Genomic DNA, 25,618 nt, shown 5'->3' on the forward strand with positions numbered 1-25,618 from the left:
CAATACCTCTTTAATGAAGTAGAAAACACCTCATTTTCCCATCCTTCCTTCCTTACTTCTTTTCTTTTTTCTTTTCTTTTCTTTTCCCCTCCACCTTCACACCAGGTGAGCTTTGTCATTCTCTGCTCCTGACTTTGACTCCCCTGGGTCAAGTGGAATCTCCTGCTGACAGGAAAGCCTCCTCCCAGCAGCACCCCATCAGCAGCACTTATGCACCACAACAGAGCTGCCCTCCAGAAATATGACTCCCATGCAGTTCTGCAGATCTCCAAATGGGAGCCCTGCGAGAGGGATGCTGCCACCCCATGTACCGAGGGAACCTATGGAACCTGGAGCCCATCTCCCTCCATTCTTCCATCATGCTGGAATCCCTATGGTTAAAGGGAAGTATAACTAACCCAGTCAGGATGCCAATCCATCCATATTATCCATGCATTATTGGGGCCTCCTGGCAAGGTAAGGGAACATTATTGATCCCAGCCCAGGATCCCAACCAACCCATGTCCTCTATACAGGTGTTACATTCATTCAGTTTTTCATCAACATTTTCATTCATTCCTTCAAAATTGTCCTGAGGGGCTGGGGCTTACCTCAGTAGATGTCATCAATGTTGAAGGCCAGCGAGACCTCAGATCATCTTTAAGAGATCAATTCTGCTACTAGCCTTGGTACATGTTGACTAGAATTATTCTGAGAAGCCGTACTGTCCTCTAGAAATTCATTGAGACCACAAAACAAAATTTTGCAGTTTTCAACATTCAGCGCTGATTGGTTGTGAATCAGGAAAACGTCCACTATAAGCCACAAGTGTGCAAAACTAGTAATTTACATAATTTTATAGACATGAGCTAATCTTTGACCACTAACTACAGTAAATCAGCACCATTTGATGCCCCTTTTAGGTTCAGGCTCAAAACTGTATTTATTTTACTGTAACAGTTACTGGCAAGTATCAGAAAATATTTAGTTTGACTAAATAATGTACATTTTGTGTTTCCTCCCTGCCAGTGTGTACCTCGGAAGGCAGCAACATGCAGTGCAGGTGTGAAGATGGCTACAGTTGGACTGCTGACCAGTGCCTCTCATATGAATCATGTCCAGGCAGCAACATCTGCAGCTGCATCAAACTTCTGAACTCCAGTGGGCCATATTGCCAGAAACTGCTTCCAAGTAAGGAATGTTTTGTTAGACAAGTTTGCTTTAAAGCTCCCATATAAACAGATTAAAAGAAAAGAATGACCTAGTTGGATGAGGAGTTTAGCACTTTGAGGAAGATGAATGCTGTCATTGTTCTATTTACTGTTATCCAGTTTCAGCCTAACTTTAGAACCTCTCTGTTTCTGTAATTTTAATAGACTTGTGAATGTTGCATGGCTATGTATGTGTAGTGTTTGTAAAATTGCATGACCTCCAATGAGAAGTGATTTAAAAGATCCCTTGTGCTGTATGTTTATTATGATTAATATTGCAAATATAATCACAAAAACTTAACTTTGGAGCTTGAAACCCAAAGCACTTCACAGATACAGTTGCATTGATACTTCTACTCATGATGTACTGGAGGAGGGAGTGTCACAAAACTAGGCCCGAAATGTGCATACCCAACTTTCCACAGAAAAGAAAATTTTTGACGAGAGAACTTGCATCTGATTATGGCCGCTCTGGCCCATGGGTCTACAGCATTTCCGAGAAAATGGGAAATGCTAACCTTCTTGACACAAGGCCATTGTCCAGATGTTTTCATCTCACTGTGTGTGCAGATGCACTGTCACCCACCTGCTGCCAATTCTGAGCAAGCTCTCCATTGGTGGCAACCCGATTCTGTAGCTGACTCCTCCGGAAGAGACTGTCCTGGTGTTTGCTGGGCACTTTTAGCTGATCATTTTGTGCCAGGGTTTTTATATGCTAATAAAGCTCTTTGTAATGAACTGATGTGCATCTGATCAATCTGCACAATCATATAAAAACAATGTAAATTACTACCACAGAAAGTGAAGCCGCAAATTTTGCAAAGCACAACTTTTGCGTCACTGCCAAAACTTTTGGCCATGCCTGTATGTTCTACCGGTAAAACAGATTGAGTAATACAAAGATGCTAAGATATTTCATGGAACCAAAAACAGATGGGACAAATAGTCATATATTAAAAGTAATTAGAGATAACAACTGAACTGAACTGAAAGTATAAACTGAGCCAAAAAAGACAACCTGGAAACAACAGAAAAATTGACTTGAATGTGATAAAAACTGAGCCCCACCCTTGGAAACTTGAACTTGAATTCCTATGAAACTAAGACCTCTGTAAGGTTTACATGCTGCTATTAATCACTCTAATATCTACAAAATATGTATTTGTCTTCTTCCAAAAGGTGCAAGAGTGGCATATTGATGCAGCACTAAATACTGCCTCACTGCTCTAAGAACCAGGGTTCAAATCCAAGACTTGTTTCCTGTTTTGTGCAGTTTGTATGTTTTCTGTGTGATTCTTATTACAAAATGTTTGTGATATAAAATGCAGTCTCAGGTCACCTAAACCACATGTAAGCTTACAAAGAACGTAAGAACAAAAGACGTTTGACAAACGAGAGAAGAACATTCTGTCCATCAAGTTTAGCTAAGCTGTCCCAGAAAATTGGTTAAATTTCTATGCCGGAGTAACAATTAAAATTAGATCATTTTATTGATTGAGGGTGTAAAGCATAAAAAGTAATGCGTGTTCATAGCTTCATATCTGTGAAGTTCAAGTATTGCTGATAGTCCAGGTTATTAGCAGGGTCACAGAATGTGCCTGCTAATTGGCTTTAATAATGGCATCACCAATACAATTCCTTATTGACTGGTCATCTTTCAAGTGTTTTCAAGACACAAAACAATGTAAAAGAGTTGGGGATCCACCCCGCATACTTGAAAACTACTGGTTATGAAAATACGTCTTTACTGACGTGAGTCCAAAACAGAATTGAAGAGTTTCATAAAATGGCTGAGATATGTAATCAGAAAACAGGAAGTGATGTAATGGTGGAGTGGCATCTTGGGACAGGATATGATATCAGAAGTAGGTGAGGTCTTGGGACCAGATATGACGTCAGGAGTAGGTGGGTTCTTAGAACCAGAACAGAAAGTATGCCAGGTTGTGTTCTGGGAATCGGAAGTGGTGTTAGGTTGAGGGTTCATTGGTTGTTCTGTAGGAGGAGAGGAGAAAGAGTCAAAGGACAGCACCAAACCCTGGTCTGGCAGAAACATGCACTTGTTTGAGCCCATAAACTGTCTCCTAATGTGTGACAGTGCGAAAATAATCCAAAAACACCAAAGCCAGTGACTCAGTAGCATTCACACCCTCCTCATTTATTGTGAGAAAAAATAAATAAAGTCACCATCCTTCCATAAAACACTTTCTACTGTCAAACCTGCTCTGAGTAAATTAATTTATATTCATTCTTTGACCTGAAGCGTTTTTTTTTTTTATTTCATTTCATTTTAGGTGACCTGTGCAATATAAATTCTGCTCGGTCAAATCTCACTACACAACTTGAATGTCCTCCTGGTCAAAATGGAGCTATCATTAAAAAGTGCAATGATGGGATTTGGGAAACGGTGACAGACAGCTGCATTTTGTCCCAAGTACAGGATCTTCTGATCTCATCGCAGGTAATTTCCACATTCTGAAAGACAGAGGTGTGTTTAATCAGGTTGGATGAGTATGATTACATGAAAAGACCACACATACACACACACCCTTATAAAATGAAAGGTGTACTTATGAGTGAGTCATACAAGTACCAGATACACATTAATGAACGCCCTTAAATAAGGCAATAAAAACACTACATCCATTTCCTGAAAGCAACTACTGCTGTCTATCAAAAATGTAAGAATCATTGTAGTAATGAAGAAGCAGGCACATATTTTCACAGTTGTTCTTTCCTTTGCTTCTTCCTGCAAAGATTTTAATATTGAGGATGTTAGTCATGGACTTTTAGTGCCGCTGCCATACAGATGCAGCATTCTGGGGTCTGCATTGTATGAAAGAATAATTTTAGGGTAACAGAGCATTCATCTTAAAGAAATAGCATAAAGGGTTAATAAATGTCCGAAACCAGATAAACCTCAAGTGAGCAACAAAATGCACTGAAAGCTGACTAAGAGATGACTAAAAGGTCCTGTAAAGAACCAGAATGGACAGTTGTTATATGCACAGAAATTTCAAGGGTGGTGGCTCAACTGAAAGGTATAAGAAGAACCAGAATATAATATAACTGACTTTTATTTGCAAACCAACCAGAGTAAAATGCATTGATTGACACTGTAGGTAAATTCAAAATTTTATAAAATGAACCTCTAGTCTTTGTTTCTCTGATTATTCTGACCATGCTATAACAAACTGCTCTTGATGAATGCTCCCTCTAAGGCATTTTGCCGAGGAGGAATTAAAAGATACAATGAACAGCTTTTCTCCAGCCTGATTACTGATTTATCCTGTTAGAGGATGTTTCTTTCTTTAATGAGATGTTAAATTTCTACCACAATTATGTCACTGACTGAACACATTTTGACAGCTTTGCCTGTAGATATTCCTCCGATACCCCCACAAGTTGTTAGATTAATTGTGGATTCCAGATTGGCCCCTGTGTGATTGTGGCGGTGTGTGTCAGTCGGCCCTGTAGGTTTCAGTTCTTGATAACACTGAATTGAGTTAAGCAGGTTTGAGGATGTTACATTATGTTGTGTTATGAATGTCCCAATGCCGTCCTGAATATTGAATTCTGCTGTGTTGTGTGTAATGCCGAGATGCTGACTGGTTTTTCCAATGTCATAATTCGAGCATTAAAGTTGTTTCATTTTTAAATATTGTCTCATCATCATAGGCAAACATCACCATTAATATCACAATCTTAAAATTCCAGAAGTTTCAAGGTGTTTGACTAGTAATATATTCTAATCACAGTATCAAGCAAAATCAAAATGTCATTGGTCTCTACATATGACAATAAAACAGTGTGCTAGTGCATGATGGTAAGTCTTTCCTACCCAAACACTTAAGGGAAGTCACCCTGAGAAGTATACATCCCTAAATTACCAAAGCTTTGTTATTTTAGAGCTTTTTGCCGTCTCCCTGGAAATGGTTCCCAGAATGCTTCACAGCTCACATGTTGGTGACATCTGAGAAGCAACAGCTTAAAGATTGTCCTCAGTGGCTCCAGGGAATCTGAGTTTGACGAATAATCCTTGCTTTGCTGTGGTTAAAAAACCTATTTTTGCCCTTCATGGTTATTGAATCTTTTGTTCTTTGAGTTTGATTTACGGTTCTCATTTTGGTTTTCAAGCTCTATCGTGTTTTGACACGTGCCTGTTTTTTGACTAAAATTCTCTTGGTCATTTTTCATTTTTTCTTTTATTGTCTCTCATGAGTCAGTACAGCTGAAGGTCAAAAAGGACAGAAATAAGGTCATTATCTTCAACGTAGTAATAATTACAATGCAAAAAAAAAAACCTAGGGTAGAGTAAATGACATTGTAAACCATCAGAGTGATGACATCCCTTGTCACTCCTGACCATTTTACCTAACAGTAGCATACTGTATTATCCTTCAAAAGAACTGTATAATAATGGCATCACCCACACGAAAAACAAAAATGGTATTGTGGCTGAACATGATTTAATTTTAACAATGTTAAATACACATCAAATCAAGAAAAAAAAATAAAACTGTTAAATTTCACAGTCTCCAAAACACCCAAACAGTGTCTTATCTATTATTTGGACTAAAGATAGGTTTTTAAAAAATGGTATATTTACAAATAAACACCACAACATGACAGAGAGCAGTTCTATAGGCATTTGCTCCATTCTTTGGATGAATATCTGTTGGCATTTGGTTAACAGAGATGTGATCAGATCACCTGAAACAACGGTACCTCAAAGAGTAGAACAGCCACTCTGTTTCTTATGACCATTTTTATATCTACTTGACCTTCATAGACCAGGCTGGTTTCCTGGGTTCTTAGATTAGTTTCCTAGACTTCTACAAGATGACACAATTCTGATTCCTCCCTGAAAGAGAAAATCTGGCTTTAAGAGGTCTGGACTTCTCCTCGTCACCCCATGGTGGGCTTCCAGTTTACAGTATGTCAAATGAGGTGGTGGAGCAGCCTGTAACAGATGTGGACATTTAATGTGTAGGCCTAATATCACAATTTTTCCCACTGTCTTAACAATGATCTCTTTGGCTATTGCGATTATAAACACTTTGTTTCCAGATATATACTGTAAAATCTGACAAAAGAATAAAATGAAGTTTATTTTCATAGCAAACCCCCATTTAACTGCAGAAAAGAAGAAAAAATAGAAACCCTGTAGAGTCATATTCATGGCCAGTGCTGGATTAACCATATTAGCAAAGTAAGCACATGCTTAGGACATCAAGGGTAAAGGGGGCACCACAAAAATTAGTAAAAAAAAAAAGTTAATTTATAGCCACTTTCAAAATTTAATGAAAAAATAATAATGCCTCTCTGTACCTCCCTATGCCGTCACTGTTTGTAGACGACGCCTTACACAGTGCGTTCTCAATACTGGTGCCAACTACGATGGGGAATTTCCATTTCTTGCTGATTCCCTTAAATGCCAAGTTATGTCAAAATACGTATTGTGAAAATAATTCAATTCAAAACAATATGTTTTTATATTTTTAAATAATAGTTAATAGTTGATTGAAAATTATTATCATGTAATTGTTGTGTTTCGTGAATTATCTGTTATTTAACTTGAAATAAATTTACAGTGTGTAGAAAGTGTTATTTTCTGTTTTAAGCAAAAACAAAAAATCGTCCCATTGTGAGGAAAAAATATTCTGGTAAGTCCATTTAATTCTATTCTTGGATATTTTTAAATTCATTTACATTATGTAAAAGTGAAAATCGTACAGCTGATTACTATTGGATAAAATAGTTAAAAACTTTTTTACTAATAAAGATTTATTAACAAAATTTTCACAAAATATTCTTCAAATCTTGTACTAAGAATATGTGTAAATAGATTTGCTAAATTGACACAAAAGCCATAAATAAATTAAATAATCAAAATGGTAAATCTACAGTTTTCATGTCAAAATGAAAACCGTACATTTTAAAAAAAAAACTTTAAAATCGACCCCAAACGTTAAAATTTGTAAAATTTCAGTTGCCATTTTCTCTTCAAGTAATGATAAAAATGCGATCAGATCTTTATCGAAAAGCATTGCCACACAAAATAATTTTTTAAATCAATTTTGGGGTTAAAGTCAATTTCTACAGGTTTTGGCAGGAGACTGGATAATTTGTAGTCCTTAGAATAATGGCAGATAAAATTAATATTTGTCACTATTTAATCCACTTTGTAGTCACTTTGAGACCTAAAGGATACTTAAATATGAGAAATTCAAAAAAGCTTAAACAAAATCTAATTGATATTTTGCAATTGGGTTTGCTTCATCAAAAACTAGAGATTCTCCCAAAAAGTTTGGTCCTAGTCTCATTTTGATACGACAATTTCCACGAGCCCTAGGTACTGTAACAATTAAAGTCATTCGGTTTACGACATGGAGGCGGCAGTTTTGCAGTTTTTAATGCATATAACCGCTCTAAGCATTACATTTCCGTACAACTTTAACTGTCAATAATTTTTACCATTTTTATTATTTAATTTATTTATGGCTTTTCTGTTCATTATTTAGCAAATCTTTTACACACATTCTTAATGTAAGGTTTAAAGAATACTCTATGAAAAATTTGTAACTAAATCTTTCTTAGTAAAAAAAGTTATCAATAATTTTATCCAATAGTAATCAGCTGTACGATTTTCACTTTTACATAATGAAGTTTACAGATAATTCTTTTTTCCACTTCCTGCCTAGAATTCATACAATCCTTCATATGGCACTTGCCAGTTCTTAAAAGCACATGATTCAGCATTAGCAGTAAGCTGGGAATTAAAATGTCTGTATTATTCAGTTTATGAAATGCGTAACTGTGTTGAATGCCACATAATAATTCAAATAACATACTGTATTCTGGATGCCTTATCTCTATTATGTATAGCAGCAGATGTGTTACGTAAGATTGATTATGAAGATCTAATCAAAGAATTTGCAAGGAAAAAAAGTAGGAGAAAATTATTAAGATAAAAATAAAATGAAGCATACAAAAATAAATATTATTTTCCTTCTTACTATAAGTATGTTCAGTTTAATTTTGAATTTTCTATAATAAAATAACATTTTATTTTCTAGTTTGTTATTGTTTTAATATTTTGAATCACTAGTGTAAGGGGGAACCAAAATTACTTAGAACATCTAAGGGTCTTAATCCAGCCCTGTTCATGGCTTTCTCAACATGTTGGGAGTGCTTCCAAGGATGAAGGAGTGTTGTACTTGGATGCTGGTTTCTTCAATGAATGCCAACTTCTTCTAGTCCACGCTGTTCTTATATATCAGCTGGAGTGAAAGGGGCTGGAGCTTCCAATGAGGAGGCAGAGGTGACATTATGGTCCCCACAAGTTTTAGATTTACAAAGTTAGATCCAATATCAACCCACTATCCTTTCTTACCATATATCATACCACATATATATATATATATATATATATATATATATATATATATATATATATATATATATATATACACACTACCGGTTAAAATATTTCGAACACCTCAGTTTTCCCAGTTTTTCTTCAAATTTAATCAGTTGATATGCAATGAATGATTCAAAGTAGTGAAAAGATAAGCAGTAAACTATCAGAGTTTTAAATGTAAAGTTTAGGTTAGCAAAACCTGAAAAAAGGAAATTTCAGAATATTACAAATGGGCCTTCTTCAGGGAACACCTAATAAGTTACAATCTACAGATGTTCTACAACAATTAAAAGTAAATTAAGCCTTGCAAGTTGAAGCAAACAATTTGCACAAGTGTCCCAACCTCTGTTGATTACTTAAAAATCTCTGTCTGCCTTACAGCTGAGTTGGAGCAGACTGTGGATAATATTCCAGTAGTAATGGCAAAAAAACAACAGTTAAGAAATGAGACAGAGCATTATTACCCTTATAAGTATAGGCCTTTCATTTAGAGGAATTGCAAAAAAAAAAAAATCAAAGTATCAATGAGTACTGTGTCCTACACAATCCAAAGGAAACTGGAACCTGGAAAAAAACAGATTTGTCCAGTCTGCAGTAATCCATATCGGGTATTTCAAGGCCCTATTTGTCCATTAAGTAATGGCTTTCTTATCGCCACTCACCCTGTCAAACCTGCAGCACAAACATCACATAGTATCATGTCTAGACCCAGTGTACTGTTTTTTTTTTACTAAATGGTGTTAAAAGTTGAGCTGAAGCTGATGAAGGTAGTCCTGTGTTTGTGTCTTTCTGTCCAGATGGAATTACAACAATGTGTACAGTAATGGATGCTACACCATCTGTGTATCAGTTAGGCCAATTGGCTAACTAGTGCATGTCCAGTGGATCTGAAATGGTGTGTTTAAAGTGCTGTAGACCCAGCCTCTCAAATCACTTTGTGATGATACAAGTTAGTGAGAATGGGCGATGACCATTAAGACATATCAGCAGTGATGGATTTAGGTACAGGATACGTGGACAGCCACCCAGAGTGGTAGCTTTCTGGGGTTGACATGGGGCAGCAAAAATTTGGAATGGTGATTACACTTGGTGGTCAGTCCATTACGGGTGCTGTTTAAGTGGCACATACACTCTAAAAAGTCTGCATTATGTACACAGGGTGATGCCAGTTATGAAAATAAAGGGATGAATGCTCCGGACAATGAGAGGGACTCCCACGATTATTGAAATATAGTAATACTGGTTGTGCGGGTAAATCCCACAGAATGTACACCCAGGGATGCTGTTTATGTAAATGATGGGCTGCACTCTGCAGACACCGAGGGGGATAAGGTCTAATACAGACTACCACTAAGAACACCAAGTGGCGTTGTCCCCGTCCCCCAGCCTAGGACTCCAAATGGGCTATGACCACCACTGCATGTCACTATGGTTTTCTTTAGTATTAGCATATTGTTGATTGCCTTGAAGCAGATGAATTCCACAGCAAATGCAAGAATCATGTTGAAACTGCATGAGAATTTGCCTAAAAGTTGAATGGTGGGTGTTCTGAGTGTGCCATCAGGTCCAGCAGCATTGAGTGAGTTCACTTTTTAACAGAGATCACCTCAGCTCATCTTGCGTCTCAGTCAGTGGGCTAATCCTTACTTACTTGCACAAATTTGTGCTGCAGATAAACAACTAATAATATATTGATCTTTTTTAATAACATGTTTGTTTCTTTTTCCAGGATTTAAAAAGTGGAAACATTTCAACATCTTTGTTAAATCAGTTTGTTGAGAAAGTGAATTCCATTGCCTCATCATTTAAAAGCAACATTACACAGTCTCCGGCAGCCATTTCTACTCTGGTTGATATCCTGAGCACCATTTCAGCTGCATCAATAAATAAAACCATATCACCCAATGTACTACAGGTAAATGACATTTTATTTAATTTAATGTATTCAATTTATTTATTTTATGAAATCAATGTCTCCCTGGTATAGTATAGTAGAGGTGTGGTGAAATCATCCAAAGGTTCTTTGCATGTTGATAATGTTATCGATATGTTGTAAACATGTCAAAAACCTTTTGAGCTCTTGAGAGTGAAACAGTGATGCTAAATAAACGGCAATCCTGTGATTTCCAGCATGAACGCAGTATCTTGAAAAGAACAACTTTATTCTAGGGGACTTGACATTGGCCTTTTGTGGTACTGTATCATTTGGAATATGCCGTTGCAGTCTGTGTGGCACAGAGATACTCTCGACCTGGGCAAGTCATTTCTTTCGCTATTCTTTGATAGATTCCATGATTACTTATAATCAGTTGCAATTAGTGTCGAGTTAAAAGTGGGATTGAAAATCGGGCAAGTAGATAGAATGCCCTTCCATTTATGCACTTAATGTTAAATTAATATGAAAAAGATTTGTTGAATCATCTGTTAGGGCCCACATCATGACTGCCACGTGTTCCCAGCATTCATTTGATGTGTCCTCTAAGCAGGTTCTCAGAAATGAACGTGACGCGTGCACAAGTTGCAGTACCAGCATAAAGTCAGGGGGCACAATGTAGTAAAAGTTGGAATGTGACAGGAAGCCTCTATGTGGATCCTAGTAGGATCGATGTGCGCACTTTGATATTTGATGAATGGTTCGATGTGGTGAAGCAAAATGGCAACATACAGGTGAATTTGTGATGCTTTTATATTGAAGTGTCGCATATTCCCAATCGTAATGACAAGATATATTTTAAAAGTCTCACATATCATCTTTTGTGCCATTTTTTTTTCTGGGATTTTCTCCTGACCTGACAGCAGTGGCAAACAGCAATAGATCACCACACAAAACACAAAAATTATATGATATAATAACTCTATGCACATTTAGAATCCTTAGATTTACATCCCTGGATTGAAGGATTTAATCATTAAACATCCTTTTCAGAGATATTGCGGTAAGGTTTCATTGGAATTTAATGGGTGTTCCAGGCAATTCACAACACAGCGAAGTCGAAGTTGTTCTCACTGTGATGATATCTCGCATTGCCACCTGCTGGATTTTTCCAGATTTACGTAAAGTGCGCGCACAAGTATAAACAGTACAACGCTTGTGTAACAGGAGCATTGGCTGGAGCATGCGTCACGTGAAGTATAAACCTGGCCTTAGACAGCATATTATGAATGTTGTTTTTTTGATATTTTAATTACGTATTAGGGTGGCATATCGCAAACACTTTAGGCAAACATGTAGAAATGCAAATAATTGCAACAGTGGTATAAATTTTGCAGGAATTTCTATCAGAAATATTGTTCATTTTAAAACTGGTTAGAGATTAGTGCTGTATTAAGATTATTCCATAAAGTTAAGCTTTGATGCTTAAAGTAGGCACAGCAATCATCAAAATTGCTATGATTTTTATTTTGTATAAGCAATTAGTCATTTCTAAGATGCAAGGCTTTGCTACCAGTAATGGAATCAATGATAATGAACTTCATAAACCAATTAGTAGGTTCATTAACCATTGAGCTTCTCACATGATACAATATGCAGTCTGTTAGCGATGACCAACAGCTTAACTGTATTATTACACTGCTGACTTTTTATATTATATCCTGACTTAGGTCATAGTTCAGCATTACTCAGACACAGCCAATAGAATGCCATATATCATTCAAAAGTAAAAGTGTAATAGCGCCCCTTCCACTGCTCATTTTGAAGGTTGTCCCTGTGCTTCCTGTTCACTGCTAAGACATGGAAACTGAATGTGCAATTTTCCTGTGGTCATATTTGAAAACAGAAGCCAAAGAAATCTCTGCTTTCAAACCAAACTTATAATTGATCAAGAAAGATCTTGGTTAAGGAGGTGACCAAGAACTCAATGGTCTCTCTAACAGAACTTCAGAAGTCCTCTGTGGAGGTGTGGAGGTGGAAGAATTTGTCAGAGTGAAGACAATATCAGCAACACTCCATTAATTAGGTGTTTATGGTAGAGGGGCTTTTGGAATCCAATTTAGAAGCAAAAGGTATATGATGACAGTTTAAAATACTCTGAGAGCATTAGGAGCAAGATTCTCTGATCTAACGAAACAAAATTTGAATTTAGGAAAAACTCCACGCATTATGGCTGGTGCAGACCAGGTACTGTTAATCACCTGCCTTATAGCATCCCTACTATGAAGCATCACGATGGCAGCATCATGTTATGAGAAAGCAACAGCTCAGAATTCATGGAAGGCAAGTCCAGAGAGGACCTGAAAGAAAACATTCTCCAGAGCCCAGACTGTTGTGACAGTTCACCTTCCAACAAGACAGTGATCCAAAGCATACAGCCAGCACAATGTTGAAGTCGCTTAGGGACAAGTTTCGGGACTGTCCTTAAGGGATTCAGCCAAAGTCCACACTTAAACCCCATAGAACATCTGTGGAGAGACCTGGCGGTGACAGTTTTATAGACGCATCTTATTAAATCAAATGGAGTTTGAGAGTATCTGCCAGGAAGAATGGGATAAACTATCTATTTCCAAGTGTGCAAAGCTCATTGAGAGTTACGCAGGAAGACTTGAAGCTGTAACTGCTGCCAAAGGGGATTTTACAAAGAACTGAATACTTACAGAGATGTCGATTTTGGATTTTTTGCACATTTGCAAACCTTTCTGAAAACAAGTTTTTACTTTGTCATTATAACTTATTGAGTGTTGATTGATGGATATAATTGGTAAATTTATCCATTTAAAATTAACCTTACAACACAATAAAGTGTGCTGAAAGTGATGGGGTCTGAAAAGTTTTGGAATGCGCTGCATGCCATTTAGTTTGGATATTAACTTCTTCACATAAACACAAATTCATTAATATAAAGATAAAGCCATAATGCTTACTAAGATTTAAGTAAAACCACAGCCAGTGAGTTATTTTATAATTCTTTGTTAAATGTCTTACAGTCTATTAGAATTCTAGAGGAGTGGTAACTGTTTATGCTTTAGCCAGAATTCTTTTAAGAAAGTAACCAGATCATTCACCATTGTGTTAGACACGTTTTAACGGAATATCACATTTTCTTTATTTTAAACACCTACTTATAGTTTATGAACGTGGAACTATATTAGATCATGTATTGTAATAGGAATAATGTCAAACTCTGTTTTTCTTTACAGGTGTTCTTTACTATAAGGTGATACCTTTACGCTGTTGATTTTGTTTTATCTTTTATATATTTTAAGTTTAGTGACTCCTTTAAGTGTGGTCAATCGTAAAATTTGTCTAATATGTATTTTTTTTCTTTCCATAGGGCTTTTTTGGCACTGTAGACATTTTAATTAGCCAAGAATCCCTTACATCATGGAATTCTTTGAACCAAAATACATCCGAGACAAAAAGTTCATCTTTGTTGCAGTCTGTGGAAAGTTTTTCTAGATCACTTTCCACAAATTCTTCTTTCAGCTTTATTTCTCAAAGTATTGATTTGAGAGCAAACCTAGTCAATAATAAAAGTTACAGTGAAACATTTCAGAATTTCCCCGCTGCTGGAGGTGTAATCATACCAGAACCGGCTTTGGTTCAGCTGCCTCGCAGTGCAGCCATTGTCAGCATTGCTTACCTCACCCTTTCACAAATACTTCCAAACAGGAGCAGCATCAACTCCTCTGTGAACAGCATCATCATGACCACCACAGTTACAAATGGCAATATTTATAACATTTCATTAACTTTCCAAAAAAGCCAGGAGTCATGGGTTGATCCACTTTGTGTCTTTTGGAATTTTTCCCTTTTCAATAATAATGGTGGATGGGATACTTCAGGCTGTAAGGCACAATCTTTGGGAAACAGCATTGTGTGTGTCTGTGAACATTTGACAACTTTCTCAGTCTTGATGTCACCTGAAACGGACTTCTCTTCTCCAGTACTGGATAACATTACTTATGTTGGCCTTGCTATTTCGATGGCTAGTCTGATTTTATGTCTCATCATTGAAGGAATTGTTTGGCACTACGTAACTAAAAATAAAACCTCCTATATCCGCCATACTTCCATCATCAATATTGCTTTCTCTCTGCTATTGGCGGATATTTGGTTTATCATTGGGGCTGCCATTGACAAGAGTATACCTGCATGCATCGCAGTCACCTTTTTTACACACTTTTTCTATTTGTCCTTATTTTTTTGGATGTTATCATTAGCACTTCTTCTTCTCTTCCGTATAGTAATGGTTTTTAAAGACATACCAAAATCCCACATGATGGCAATTGCTTTCTCTCTTGGATATGGATGCCCTCTTATTATAGCTGTTGTCACAGTAGCAGTTACTTTTCCAAAGGACCAGTATAAAAGAAGCAATGCTTGTTGGCTCAGCTGGGAAAATTCAATGGCTCTCCTGGCATTTGTTATACCTGCCTTGATTATCATTGCCTTTAACCTGATTACTCTGTGTGTGGTTATCTTCATGCTACTGAGGCGCACGGTTGGAGACAATCCAAAATCAAATGAAAGAAACACACTAAAAGTTGTAGCTCGGAGTATTGGAATTTTAACACCCCTTTTGGGACTTACATGGGGATTTGGTATTGGAACAGTTGTTGCCCCGAACAACATAGGAATCAATATGGTATTTACGATACTCAACGCTCTGCAGGTAAGCAGGAATCTGAACGACCAGCATGTATAGCAAATAATCCAGCCACTCTGATTTATTCAAAGTGTGACTGTACTATCTATCTATCTATCTATCTATCTATCTATCTATCTATCTATCTATCTATCTATCTATCTATCTATCTATCTATCTATCTATCTATCTATCTATCTATCTATCTATCTATCTATCTATCTATCTATCTATTGTCACAAACTCCATAAAGAGTCATAGCAAGGTTTGGGGCAGCCACCCGTATAATTGGTATCCTGGCTGCAAAGTCAAGAAATGAATACAGCACTGATGTGCACAAAACCAAGTCTAAAACAGAACTGAGGGAATAAGGAAAAAGTGGAGGCTTTTAAAGGGGAAGACAGGAAGTGAGGTCAAAGGGGTCGGGTTCATAGGGGTCTTCAGGCATAGGCTTGAGCCCAGACGTGACATCACAGGGGCCGGAGCCAGCAAGGTCTTCTTCCATAGGCTCAATCCTGGAAGTGACGTCAACAGGGCCAGGTGGAATCTCCTGTGAATGGTCTGCAGGAAAGGGAGAAAAAGAATCAGTGCACTTTGCCACATCCTGGTATAATTCGGCCCTTTAGCTGCCTCCCATGCGCATGTGTGTGACACTATCTATCTATCTATCTATTTACTGTATTGTAAAGCTGGGGATGTTAAAGGTGCTTGTGTGTCATCCACAAACCCAAATAATGACCAAAAAAAAAAAAACAAAGGAGTAAAATAAAAGCGATTTTTTACTAAAATAAGTGAACAATAGGAGCAAGGAAAAGACAAATGCACAAAAGAAGTGAAAATAATAAAGCTTAATCCCTCTGGCCTCTCTGTCTACACTGTGAGGTGGCTGCTTCAGTAATTCACCCACACTTGATCACATAGGTGCACTCTTCTCTCTCCAAATCACTAGCCTGTCTTCCTTCCTCCTGTACTGTTAGTAACAGCTACTTCCCAACTCCATCATACCAGTGTGTTTATTAAAAAGATTTTTAACCCAGGGTCCAGGAACACTACCTGGAACCACCTTAAAAAGTCCTGCTGTTGCCCTTAAAGAAACAGTAAAGATAAAAAGATAAGTATCAAGAAATAAGACATAGTCAAGAAGCTAGCAAGGACTACAGTGTCCATTTTAGGACAATGTCATTTTTTACTTCTCCAGTCATCAAACATCAGTATAATTTAATATCATTAATCGGTAATCACCCATCACCTTTTATGCATCACCCTTCACTTTTCAGTAGTCACTCATCACGCTTCACTAGTCATTTGCAGCTCATCCCTCCTTACTACACAGCAGTTGCTCATCATTCTTCACTACTTACTTATTGTTCATCATGGTTTACTCATGATCAGTAAAATCAGTATTCATTTGTCGTTCATCATGTATCATTTGTCATTTTTCATCGCCACTCTTTTTTAATGGAGCCAGGCAGTGGTGTGAACAATGGCAGGTAGTGTGGATTAATAACATGTCAACACAGCCCATGAAAAATCAATCAGATTCTGTTTGCTGCCAAACAACTGTACAGTATATATTGCTCTCAGAACCATGTCATTGCTACTAAATGATTTAGATTGGCTTGAAGGGAACGTTATTTGCAAAAAGTTAAGGTACTGCTTTTGTTGTGTTTATTTTTTGTGTTTTTCCTATGCATGCTGTAGGCAATTTCCTTCAATGACACATAATCTTTCACATGATCTGTTTTGTTTTAGCTAAATTCTAAGTCATAGTTATGTATATATACTGATTAAATCTAGCATGCTTATAATTCCTTTTTCATATTATAGTGAACATAGATCCTGTTGTCCTCACTTTGGATTATATAGTTTAAAGGAACCAAATAGAAGATCTTAAATTTAGGATGGATGGATAGATAATTGTATCTTTAGAAGAATATTGAAATGAGTATGGGTAAAACACAAATAATTCATTTTTTTAATGTGTCTGTATTTTTTCTGATTATTTGAAATGCATACGAAAAACGTAGATTCAATTCCAATAAGCACTCTGTCATTCCATTCATACTGTCATTCTATCAGTTATTCTATCATTCTAGCATTCAATCAATAAGTACTCTATCCCTGATTTTTCAGTGTTCTCTATAGACAGTAATACGCGTATCAACAATTTAAATGAGTACAAAAAGTCAAAATCAGAGGGTTATGTCAAAAATCCATTAACAAGGAACCAAGAAAAATACTATTAAAGAAATGGTAAAGTAGTGTTGTAATCTGTCATCGTTGATAAAAATAAAACCAAAGTGATGACCTTTCATGCCATCGCCCTGGTGACGTAGCTTACCGTATTTATCTCAGTGCTAGTAAGCAAACATGTAAACAAATGGTGGTGGCCGCCAGTAAATAAAACTGATGATAAAATGGTAAAATATAAAAATGTCAGAGATATGTCCAAATTACTAAACAATCATAATAGCCTCATAATCAGAAACCCTTAGAGGTGGGTAACTGCAGAGTGAAAGCTGTTATAATTTAAATCCTGAACGCTATCATAATGATACTGTTATCAGATTAAACTTTACACTATCTTGGCATGTCTTCTACATACACATCTCTAGGATTCTGGCTCTGTATACCAACCTGATTACCTTGTGTGTGATGCTTGCTCATCATCCTCTTTCCTGGGTGCTGAGGTTTCCTCCTAAATACCAAAAAAAAAATGGTTGTTATATAAAATTGATTTGAGATGATAGAGTATGTGTGTGCATGACTGGCATGTCATTCAAGTATGGCTACTATCTTCAAGCTAATATAGCCAGGGCAAGCTTTTGCCTCCCCAGCAACCCTGTGATGGAATAAACAGGTTTAGAAAATGGGTGGATAGGCGATATTAAAGAAATTAATTGGGTGGATGAAAATCTAAATTTTCAATTCATATGTAATATAGATCACTTTTATATTGATTGAAAATGATCTTATGACAGCCCTAATGTGTTCTCTGGGAATTGAATGCCACATTACAGTTTCGAACATGCCCCAGTCTCATTTGTCTAAGCATTCTCAGCTGTTGTGGACCATAAGGCTACAGGGAATTCATCCATGTCTTTTCATTCGTAGCCTTGTGATGGGTGGCCTGGTGAGTAATGGAACTGCATACAGAAAAAGGCTACACAGGGGATGAACAGAGCTCTTCAGGGCCCTGGAGGAGGAACAGAAGTAGAGAGAAGTAGAGAAGTTGAGAGCCCCTGCATGTGATTATAGTGGTATGAGAAGAAGGGCACTATCAAGGTGTGGTAAGGTTTTAGCTAAGGGCACCTGGGAAGTGGTGAAGACACACTATATTGCCAAAAGAACTGGGGTGCCTGCCTTTACACACAGGAACTTTACTGACATCCCATTCTTAATACACAGGCTTTAATATGGAGTTGGCCCACCCTTTGCAGCTATAACAGCATCAGCTCTTCTAGGAAGGCTTTCCACAAGGTGTAGGAGTGTGTTTATGGGAATTTTTGACCATTCTTCCAGGAGAGCATTTGTGAGGTTAGGCACTGATGTTAAATGAGAAGGCCTGGCTCACAGTCTCCACTTTAATTCATCTGAAAGGTGTTCTTTCGGGTTGAGTTCAGGGCGCTGTGCAGGCCAGTCAAGTTCCTCCACACCAAACTCGGGCATCCATTTCTTTATAGACCTTGCTTTGTGCACTGGTGCCTGCGCAGTCATGTTGCCATCCCCAAATTGTTCCCTCAAAGTTGGGAGCATGAAATTGTCCAAAATGACTTTGTATCCTGAAGCATTAAGAGTTCCTTTCACTGGAACTAAGCAGCCAAACCCAACCCCTGAACAACAACCCCATACCATAATCCCCCCCTCCACCACACTTTACACTGGGCACAATGCAGTCAGGCAAGTTTCATTTTCCTGGCATCCGCCAAACAAAATACTTATCCATTATATTGCCAGATACATCACTCCAGTAGACACGTCTCCACTGTTTTAGAGTCCAGTGGCCCTGTACTTTACACCACTGCATCTGATGCTTTGCATTGCAATTGGTGATGTAAGGCTTGGATGCAGTTGCTCGGCTATGAAAACCCATTCCATGAAGCTCTCTATGCACTGTTCTTGAGCTTTTGGAGGTCTGTAGCTATTGATTTTCCAGAAAGTTGGTGACTTCTGCACACCTCAGCATATGCTGTCCCCGCTCTGTGATTTTATGAGGCCTACCACTCTATGGCTGAGTTGCTGTTGTTCCCAATTGCTTCCACTTTGTTATAATACCACTAACAGTTGACCGTGGAATATTTAGTAGCAAGGAAATTTCACAAATGGACTTATTGCACGTGTGGCATCCTATCCCGGTACCATGCTTGAATTCACTGAGCTCCTAAAAGCGACCCATTCTTTCACAAATGTTTGTAGAAGCAGGCTGCATGCCTAGGTGCTTGATTTTATACACTGGTGGCCATGGAAGTGACTGGAACACCTGAATTCAATGATTTGGAGGGGGTCCCAATACTTTTGGCAATATAATGTACTGTAGAAACGTGGCCTTGATAGAAGCATGTAATGTTTCCATATTACACTAGAGGGCATGAGTACCAGGAATGCCTGCTCATCTAAGCAGGAGCTGGGGTAAGGAGGCTAGGAAACTGACAGACAGCAGCAGACCTTCCCATAATGGGTTTCCAGGCATTATATTAACCTTTTTAATTTTACACAGCGAGAGAGCTACCCTGAAGATGTCACCTCTTTCAGGTAAAGGATGCCTTGTGGTCCAGGGACTCATAGATGGGAGCTTTAGCCTGGTGTTTCTGTTGCAAAAAAAAGGCAGCCATCTGACTACTGATGTGACTCAATGACAGGGCTGAAGAACAATTCAAAAGGAGATGGAGCTTAAAATCTGAAAATAATGTGGAGCAAAAGTTTAAATTAATGAAAGAAAAAAGCCAGAGATATTAGATAAAGAAGGAGAGAAGCAAGAAAATGGATTGTTTTTGATATTGTAGGTCTAAACGAATGGCTCCTTTGAGCACTTTTCGACTTATTGCTGTGCCACATGGCTAACTGTGCATGCATTAGTCCAGCATATGAAACTAGCCACATGGCATTGCAGTGAGTGAGTGAGAGAGGTGAGCGAGTAGGCAGTAACATAAAATGAAAAGTTGGGTCTCTGATGTCAAATTGGCCATGCAATGCATCATGGGGCACTGGGAAAAAATGTTTGTCTAAGCAAACATAGCATATTTGCTGTGAAAAACGCTTGGCAAGTTTCACTGATAAACACATGCTTTGCTATAAAATGGATTGATGAAGGAAAGTCCTTTGCTCAGCATTTGACACAATGGCATGTCTAGCTAGGAGCAGGTCTGAACAACATTTTACATGGGCCTCCAATTATAACCCCAGACAAAATTTCAATAAGCAATAATAAAATGGAATGAAAATGTAATTATACTTTGATCAGATAACTACAATATAATAATAAATGCAATGAGAGAATAAACAATAACCATTTCCAAGACCACAAAGAATATTTCTTCAATTGAACAAATGTAAAACTATACATCTAGCTCAACTGAAATCCCTGTAAATAAATGAGATTATCTTTGTTAAAAATTAAGTATATGTTAAATTGCCAACAAGATATGACTGAAAAGAACCTGTTCCACTTCAGTCACTAATGAATATAGTTCAAAGCAGTTTTAGATGGCTCTCCTAACAGTTCTAATCCTACTACATCATAAAGCCCCTATGTAACACCTGAAAAATTATTTTACCAAATATAACAAAATACAACTTATTAGTCCACTAAAATGGATTATTTAATATGATGCTATCAATGGCCAGCTGAATAACAAGGCAAATAATGTACAATCAGCTAAAGTGTTACAGAGGGACCTGAAAGGCATACAGGCTTGGACAGACTGGGGGAAGAGGATGTAAGGTGTTAAAAATGACACATTTAAATATGCATTGAGAAGCCTAAAATTTGAATATACAGTATATATATATATATATATACAGTGGAACCTCAGTTCACAAACATCTCAGAACACGTACAAATCGGTTTACGACCAAAATAGTTCGCCAAACTTTTGCATCTGCTCACGACCACACACTCAGTATACGAAGAAGCCAGTTTCCCTTTCGGTTTGTGCGCGCCGATGATTTCCGCACGTGTTCTGTCTCTCCCTGTGCAGCGAGCGAGTGAGAGAGAGTGCGACACACACACACACACGTGCGCGGGAGAGAGACACAAACACATAGGTGTGCACGAGAGAGACAGAGACACACACACAAACACACACGCGGAAGAGAAAGAGACGGCTGGACACATAAGGCCAAGAAGGCAGTTAAAGAATGCACCAGGCTTGCTTTCTAAGAGACAGATCCGAGCATTGTTTTAACCTCGTTGTATTTAATGAAGACTTTTTTCTATTGGTTTTTAACCTCCATTTCACTTCTGTTTACATTGTGCATTGTTGCAATGTTACTTTTCTTGGTGGTTTATTAAACTACTGTTTTTTCAAATGTTCAATTTTTTCCCTGTGCTTAAAACTCATTAAAAAAAAGTGTTTTTAGTGAGCGGTTTGTAGCACTATAGCGTAAACTCTGGCAATGTTAGTTTTCTCTGTTCAAAGTTTTCTCATTGTTATTCAATGTTTTTGCATTTAGTTTACTATTACGCTGTGCATTCTATTATTTAATTAACTATATTTGTGCTTAAAAATCTTTAAAAAAATATATTTACATACAGTTTGTATGGTCTGGAACGGATTCATTGTATTTAGATACAATCCTATGGGGGAAATTACTTCGGTTCACGACCAAATCAGTTTACAACTGTATATATATACAGTTAGGTCCATAAATATTTGGACAGAGACAACTTTTTTCTAATTTTGGTTTTGTACTTTACCACAATGAATTTTAAATGAAACAACTCAGATGCAGTTGAAGTGCAGACTTTCAGCTTTAATTCAGTGGGTTGAACAAAACGATTGCATAAAAATGTGAGGCAACTAAAGCATTTTTTAACACAATCCCTTCATTTCAGGGGCTCAGAAGTAATTGGACAATTGACTCAAAAGGCTATTTCATGGGAAGGTGTGGTGAAATCCGTCATTATGTCATTATCAGTTAAGCAGATTAAAGGCCTGGAGTTGATTTGAGGTGTGGTGCTTGCATGTGGTAGATTTTGCTGTGAACAGACAACATGCAGTCAAAGGAGCTCTCCATGCAGGTGAAAGAAGCCATCCTTAAGCTGCGAAAACAGAAAAAAACAAGTTTGCTCCAGTATTACGAGTGGCAAAATCTACAGTTTGGTACATCCTGAGAAAGAAAGCAAGCACTGGTGAACTCAGCAACCCAAAAAGACCTGGATATCCATGAAAGACAACAGTGGTGGATGATCGCAGACTCGTTTCTATGGTGAAGAGAAACCCCTTCACAACAGCCAACCAAGTGAACAACACTCTCCAGGGGGTCGGCGTATCAATATCCAAGTCTACCATAAAGAGAAGACTGCATGAAAGTAAATACAGAGGGTGCATTGCAAGGTGCAAGCCACTCATAAGCCTCAAGAATAGAAAGGCTAGATTGGACTTTGATAAAGAACATCTAAAAAAGCCAGCACAGTTCTGAAAAAAACATTCTTTGGACAGATGAAACCAAGATCAACCTCTACCAGAATGATGGCAAGAAAAAAGTATGGAGAAGGCGTGGAACAGCTCATTATCCAAAGCATACCACATCATCTATAAAACACGATGGAGGCAGTGTGATGGCTTGGGCGTGCATGGCTGCCAGTGGCACTGGGACACTAGTGTTTATTGATGATGTGACACAGGACAGAAGCAGCAGAATGAATTCTGAGGTGTTCAGAGACATACTGTCTGCTCAAATCCAGCTAAATGCAGTCAAATTGATTGGGTGGCATTTCATGATACAGATGGACAATGACCCAAAACATAGAGCCAAAGCAACCCAGGAGTTTATTACAGCAAAGAAGTGGAAAATTCTTGAATGGCCAAGTCAGTCACCTGATCTTAACCCAATTGAGCATGCATTTCACTTGTTGAAGACTAAACCTCGGACAGAAAGGCCCACAAACAAACAGCAACTGAAAGCTGCTGCAGTAAAAGCCTGGCAGAGCATTAAAAAGGAGGAAACCCAGCATCTGGTGATGTCCATGAGTTCAAGACTTCAGGTTGTCATTGCCAGCAAAGGGTTTTCAACCAAGTATTAGAAATAAATATTTTATTTCCAGTTATTTCATTTGTCCAATTACTTTTGGGATTGGATTTAAAAAAATGCTTTAGTTGCCTCACATTTTTATGCAATTGTTTTGTTCACCCCACTGAATTAAAGCTGAAAGTCTGCACTTCAATTACATCTGAGTTGTTTCATTTAAAATTCATTGTGGTAATGTACAGACCCAAAATTAGAAAAAAGTTGTCTCTGTCCAAATATTTATGGACCTAACTGTATATATCACGATGTGTGGAGTACAAGTCAAGGGCAATTATGCTTAAGCTATATAACTCACTAGTAAGGCTCAAACTGCAGTACTGCATGCAGGTTTGTTCTCCATTTTACGAAAAAGACATAACTGCACTAGAGAAAGTCCAGAGAGAAGCAACTAGGCTGACTCCATGCAATCACCATGCTCTGTAATTCACCATCTTTTCTTTTATCATTCTTTGCAAGGCAACATTGGCACTTCTTTCTGAACTTACGTTTGTTTGTGTGATATTTAAATCTACACTGTTGAACTAACATTTTGAGCATATTCTTCATTTGTAGAGTGGAAGACCGTAGGCTATGTTTCATTCTGAAATTTGCACGTTATTTGGAAAATGCCCCATGAGGCATTTTTTGGACTTGGCATAGAAATGCCAAATTACTCCCCATGGTGCCTTTATTCACTGAAATTTTGGTTTGGGGAAATTCTTTAGTAACTTCACCTGCACTGTAATCCAACCCAGTCAGATCTGGGAACCCTGTTTAGTGTAAAATAAACATACCTAGATTTGAATGTTTAGAAAAAATATTAAATCTGCTTAAGCAATCAGTAAAAGTATACTAATGGCAATATCAAGAACACTACAATGAACAATGCACACATTTCTAGAGAAATACAGTCAACATTATTTCTGTGTGCTTTCAAAGAAAGTGTAAACTCTTGTAAAATGCACACGTGGGATAGTGTGAAAGTGCCTGTGCCTGCAGTCATCATGACTTCCAGCTTGTCATTTGCCTCTTTTGATCACCTCTTCACTCGTTATTCCTAGACAAAATAAATGCATTTTGTTTAATTTTATGTTATTCGTGCATACATAAAATTCTCTGTTGCAGCCTTAGCCCACATACATTATGTTTCTCAATCAAACCCAGTAGCAAACCCAATCTGTCAGCTCATTGCACCCTGTATGCCCTCCCTTGAAAGGTGAGCTGCTATGGACCCTGCCCAAAGGTTTCTAAGGAGTGTTATTGTAAGCACAAATGCTTGGACATGCTTTTCATTTCAGATAAATACCCAAATGATCTAATTTCCATCAGGTGTGCTTTTATTAGTGAATGACACTTGTTCTAGTCAAATTTAGGCGAGTCATTTCAAAGAAGTGACATCTCAAGTCAGCTTTTTATAGAGCACCATTATATTCACCAGCATTTTTGCATTTGTCATATGTAGTAAATGCTTTGATAGATATTCAGTGTCTAAACTTTTGAGTCGAATATAATAAAAGACTTTTATTTTATGACTGGCTATGCCTGGTGATCAGTATTCCAGCATTAAGACCACTAAAATCCAACCAGGACTCTTAACTTTCACCAAATCACGATATGGTTTAGGCCCACTGAATCTCTCTTCAGATAAGATGAATGGTCCCAGGTGCATTCTCAAAACAACTTTACAGCACTGGAAACAAATGTTAATAGGTTAAAACTACAATATGCAACAAAGTCAGCATTTGCTACTGAAAATACTGACACCCCTTCAGAGCCTTGCTATCATTTTTGTGTGTACTTTAGTTAATATTATTGAAATCATTTTGCTCCATTTCCAAGCCAACTTGTTTTGTATATGGGCTCCACCATTTTGGGAGTATGATTGCCATTACGCAACTCCTGATGTTCTTTGGTGTTGTCTCAGAGGTCGCTACTTATATGTCATTAGCACAGCAGATTTAAAGGTCGCCATTACTTATCCAAGATTGCGGCTTATCTTCTTTCCTTGCTTACTCTACCTTTAAAAAACAAATCTTTGGGTTGCTGATCTTTATGTTCCGAATTTTTTTAACTACAGTTTCTTGTATTCTATTTTGATTTTGACAACCATATTTTTGACTTTCTGATTACAACCCCAGTATTGTGTTTTGACTACATTTCTTCTTCTGGGCCTTATCATTAAAGTGCATCTCCAT

General features: G+C 37.6%; 1 protein-coding gene across 2 annotated transcripts in view; it reads left to right on the forward strand.

The window, feature by feature from the left end:
* Positions 1–25,618, forward strand: part of LOC120526089 (adhesion G protein-coupled receptor F5-like) — a 64,581-nt gene that overhangs the window by 19,734 nt on the left and 19,229 nt on the right. Inside the window, exons 5-8 of one of the 2 annotated variants that reach the window (XM_039748984.1) lie at positions 1,009–1,170; positions 3,482–3,648; positions 10,340–10,525; positions 13,881–15,221. In XM_039748984.1, the coding sequence (XP_039604918.1) occupies positions 1,009–1,170; positions 3,482–3,648; positions 10,340–10,525; positions 13,881–15,221 (1,856 nt within the window). Of the gene's footprint in view, positions 1–105; positions 1,171–3,481; positions 3,649–10,339; positions 10,526–13,880; positions 15,222–25,618 lie in introns of both variants that reach the window. The other variant, XM_039748985.1, reaches the window with a different exon arrangement.

Source organism: Polypterus senegalus, chromosome 3 (assembly GCF_016835505.1).
Source record: "Polypterus senegalus isolate Bchr_013 chromosome 3, ASM1683550v1, whole genome shotgun sequence".
In the NCBI taxonomy this organism is placed as follows: Eukaryota; Metazoa; Chordata; class Cladistia; order Polypteriformes; family Polypteridae; genus Polypterus; species Polypterus senegalus.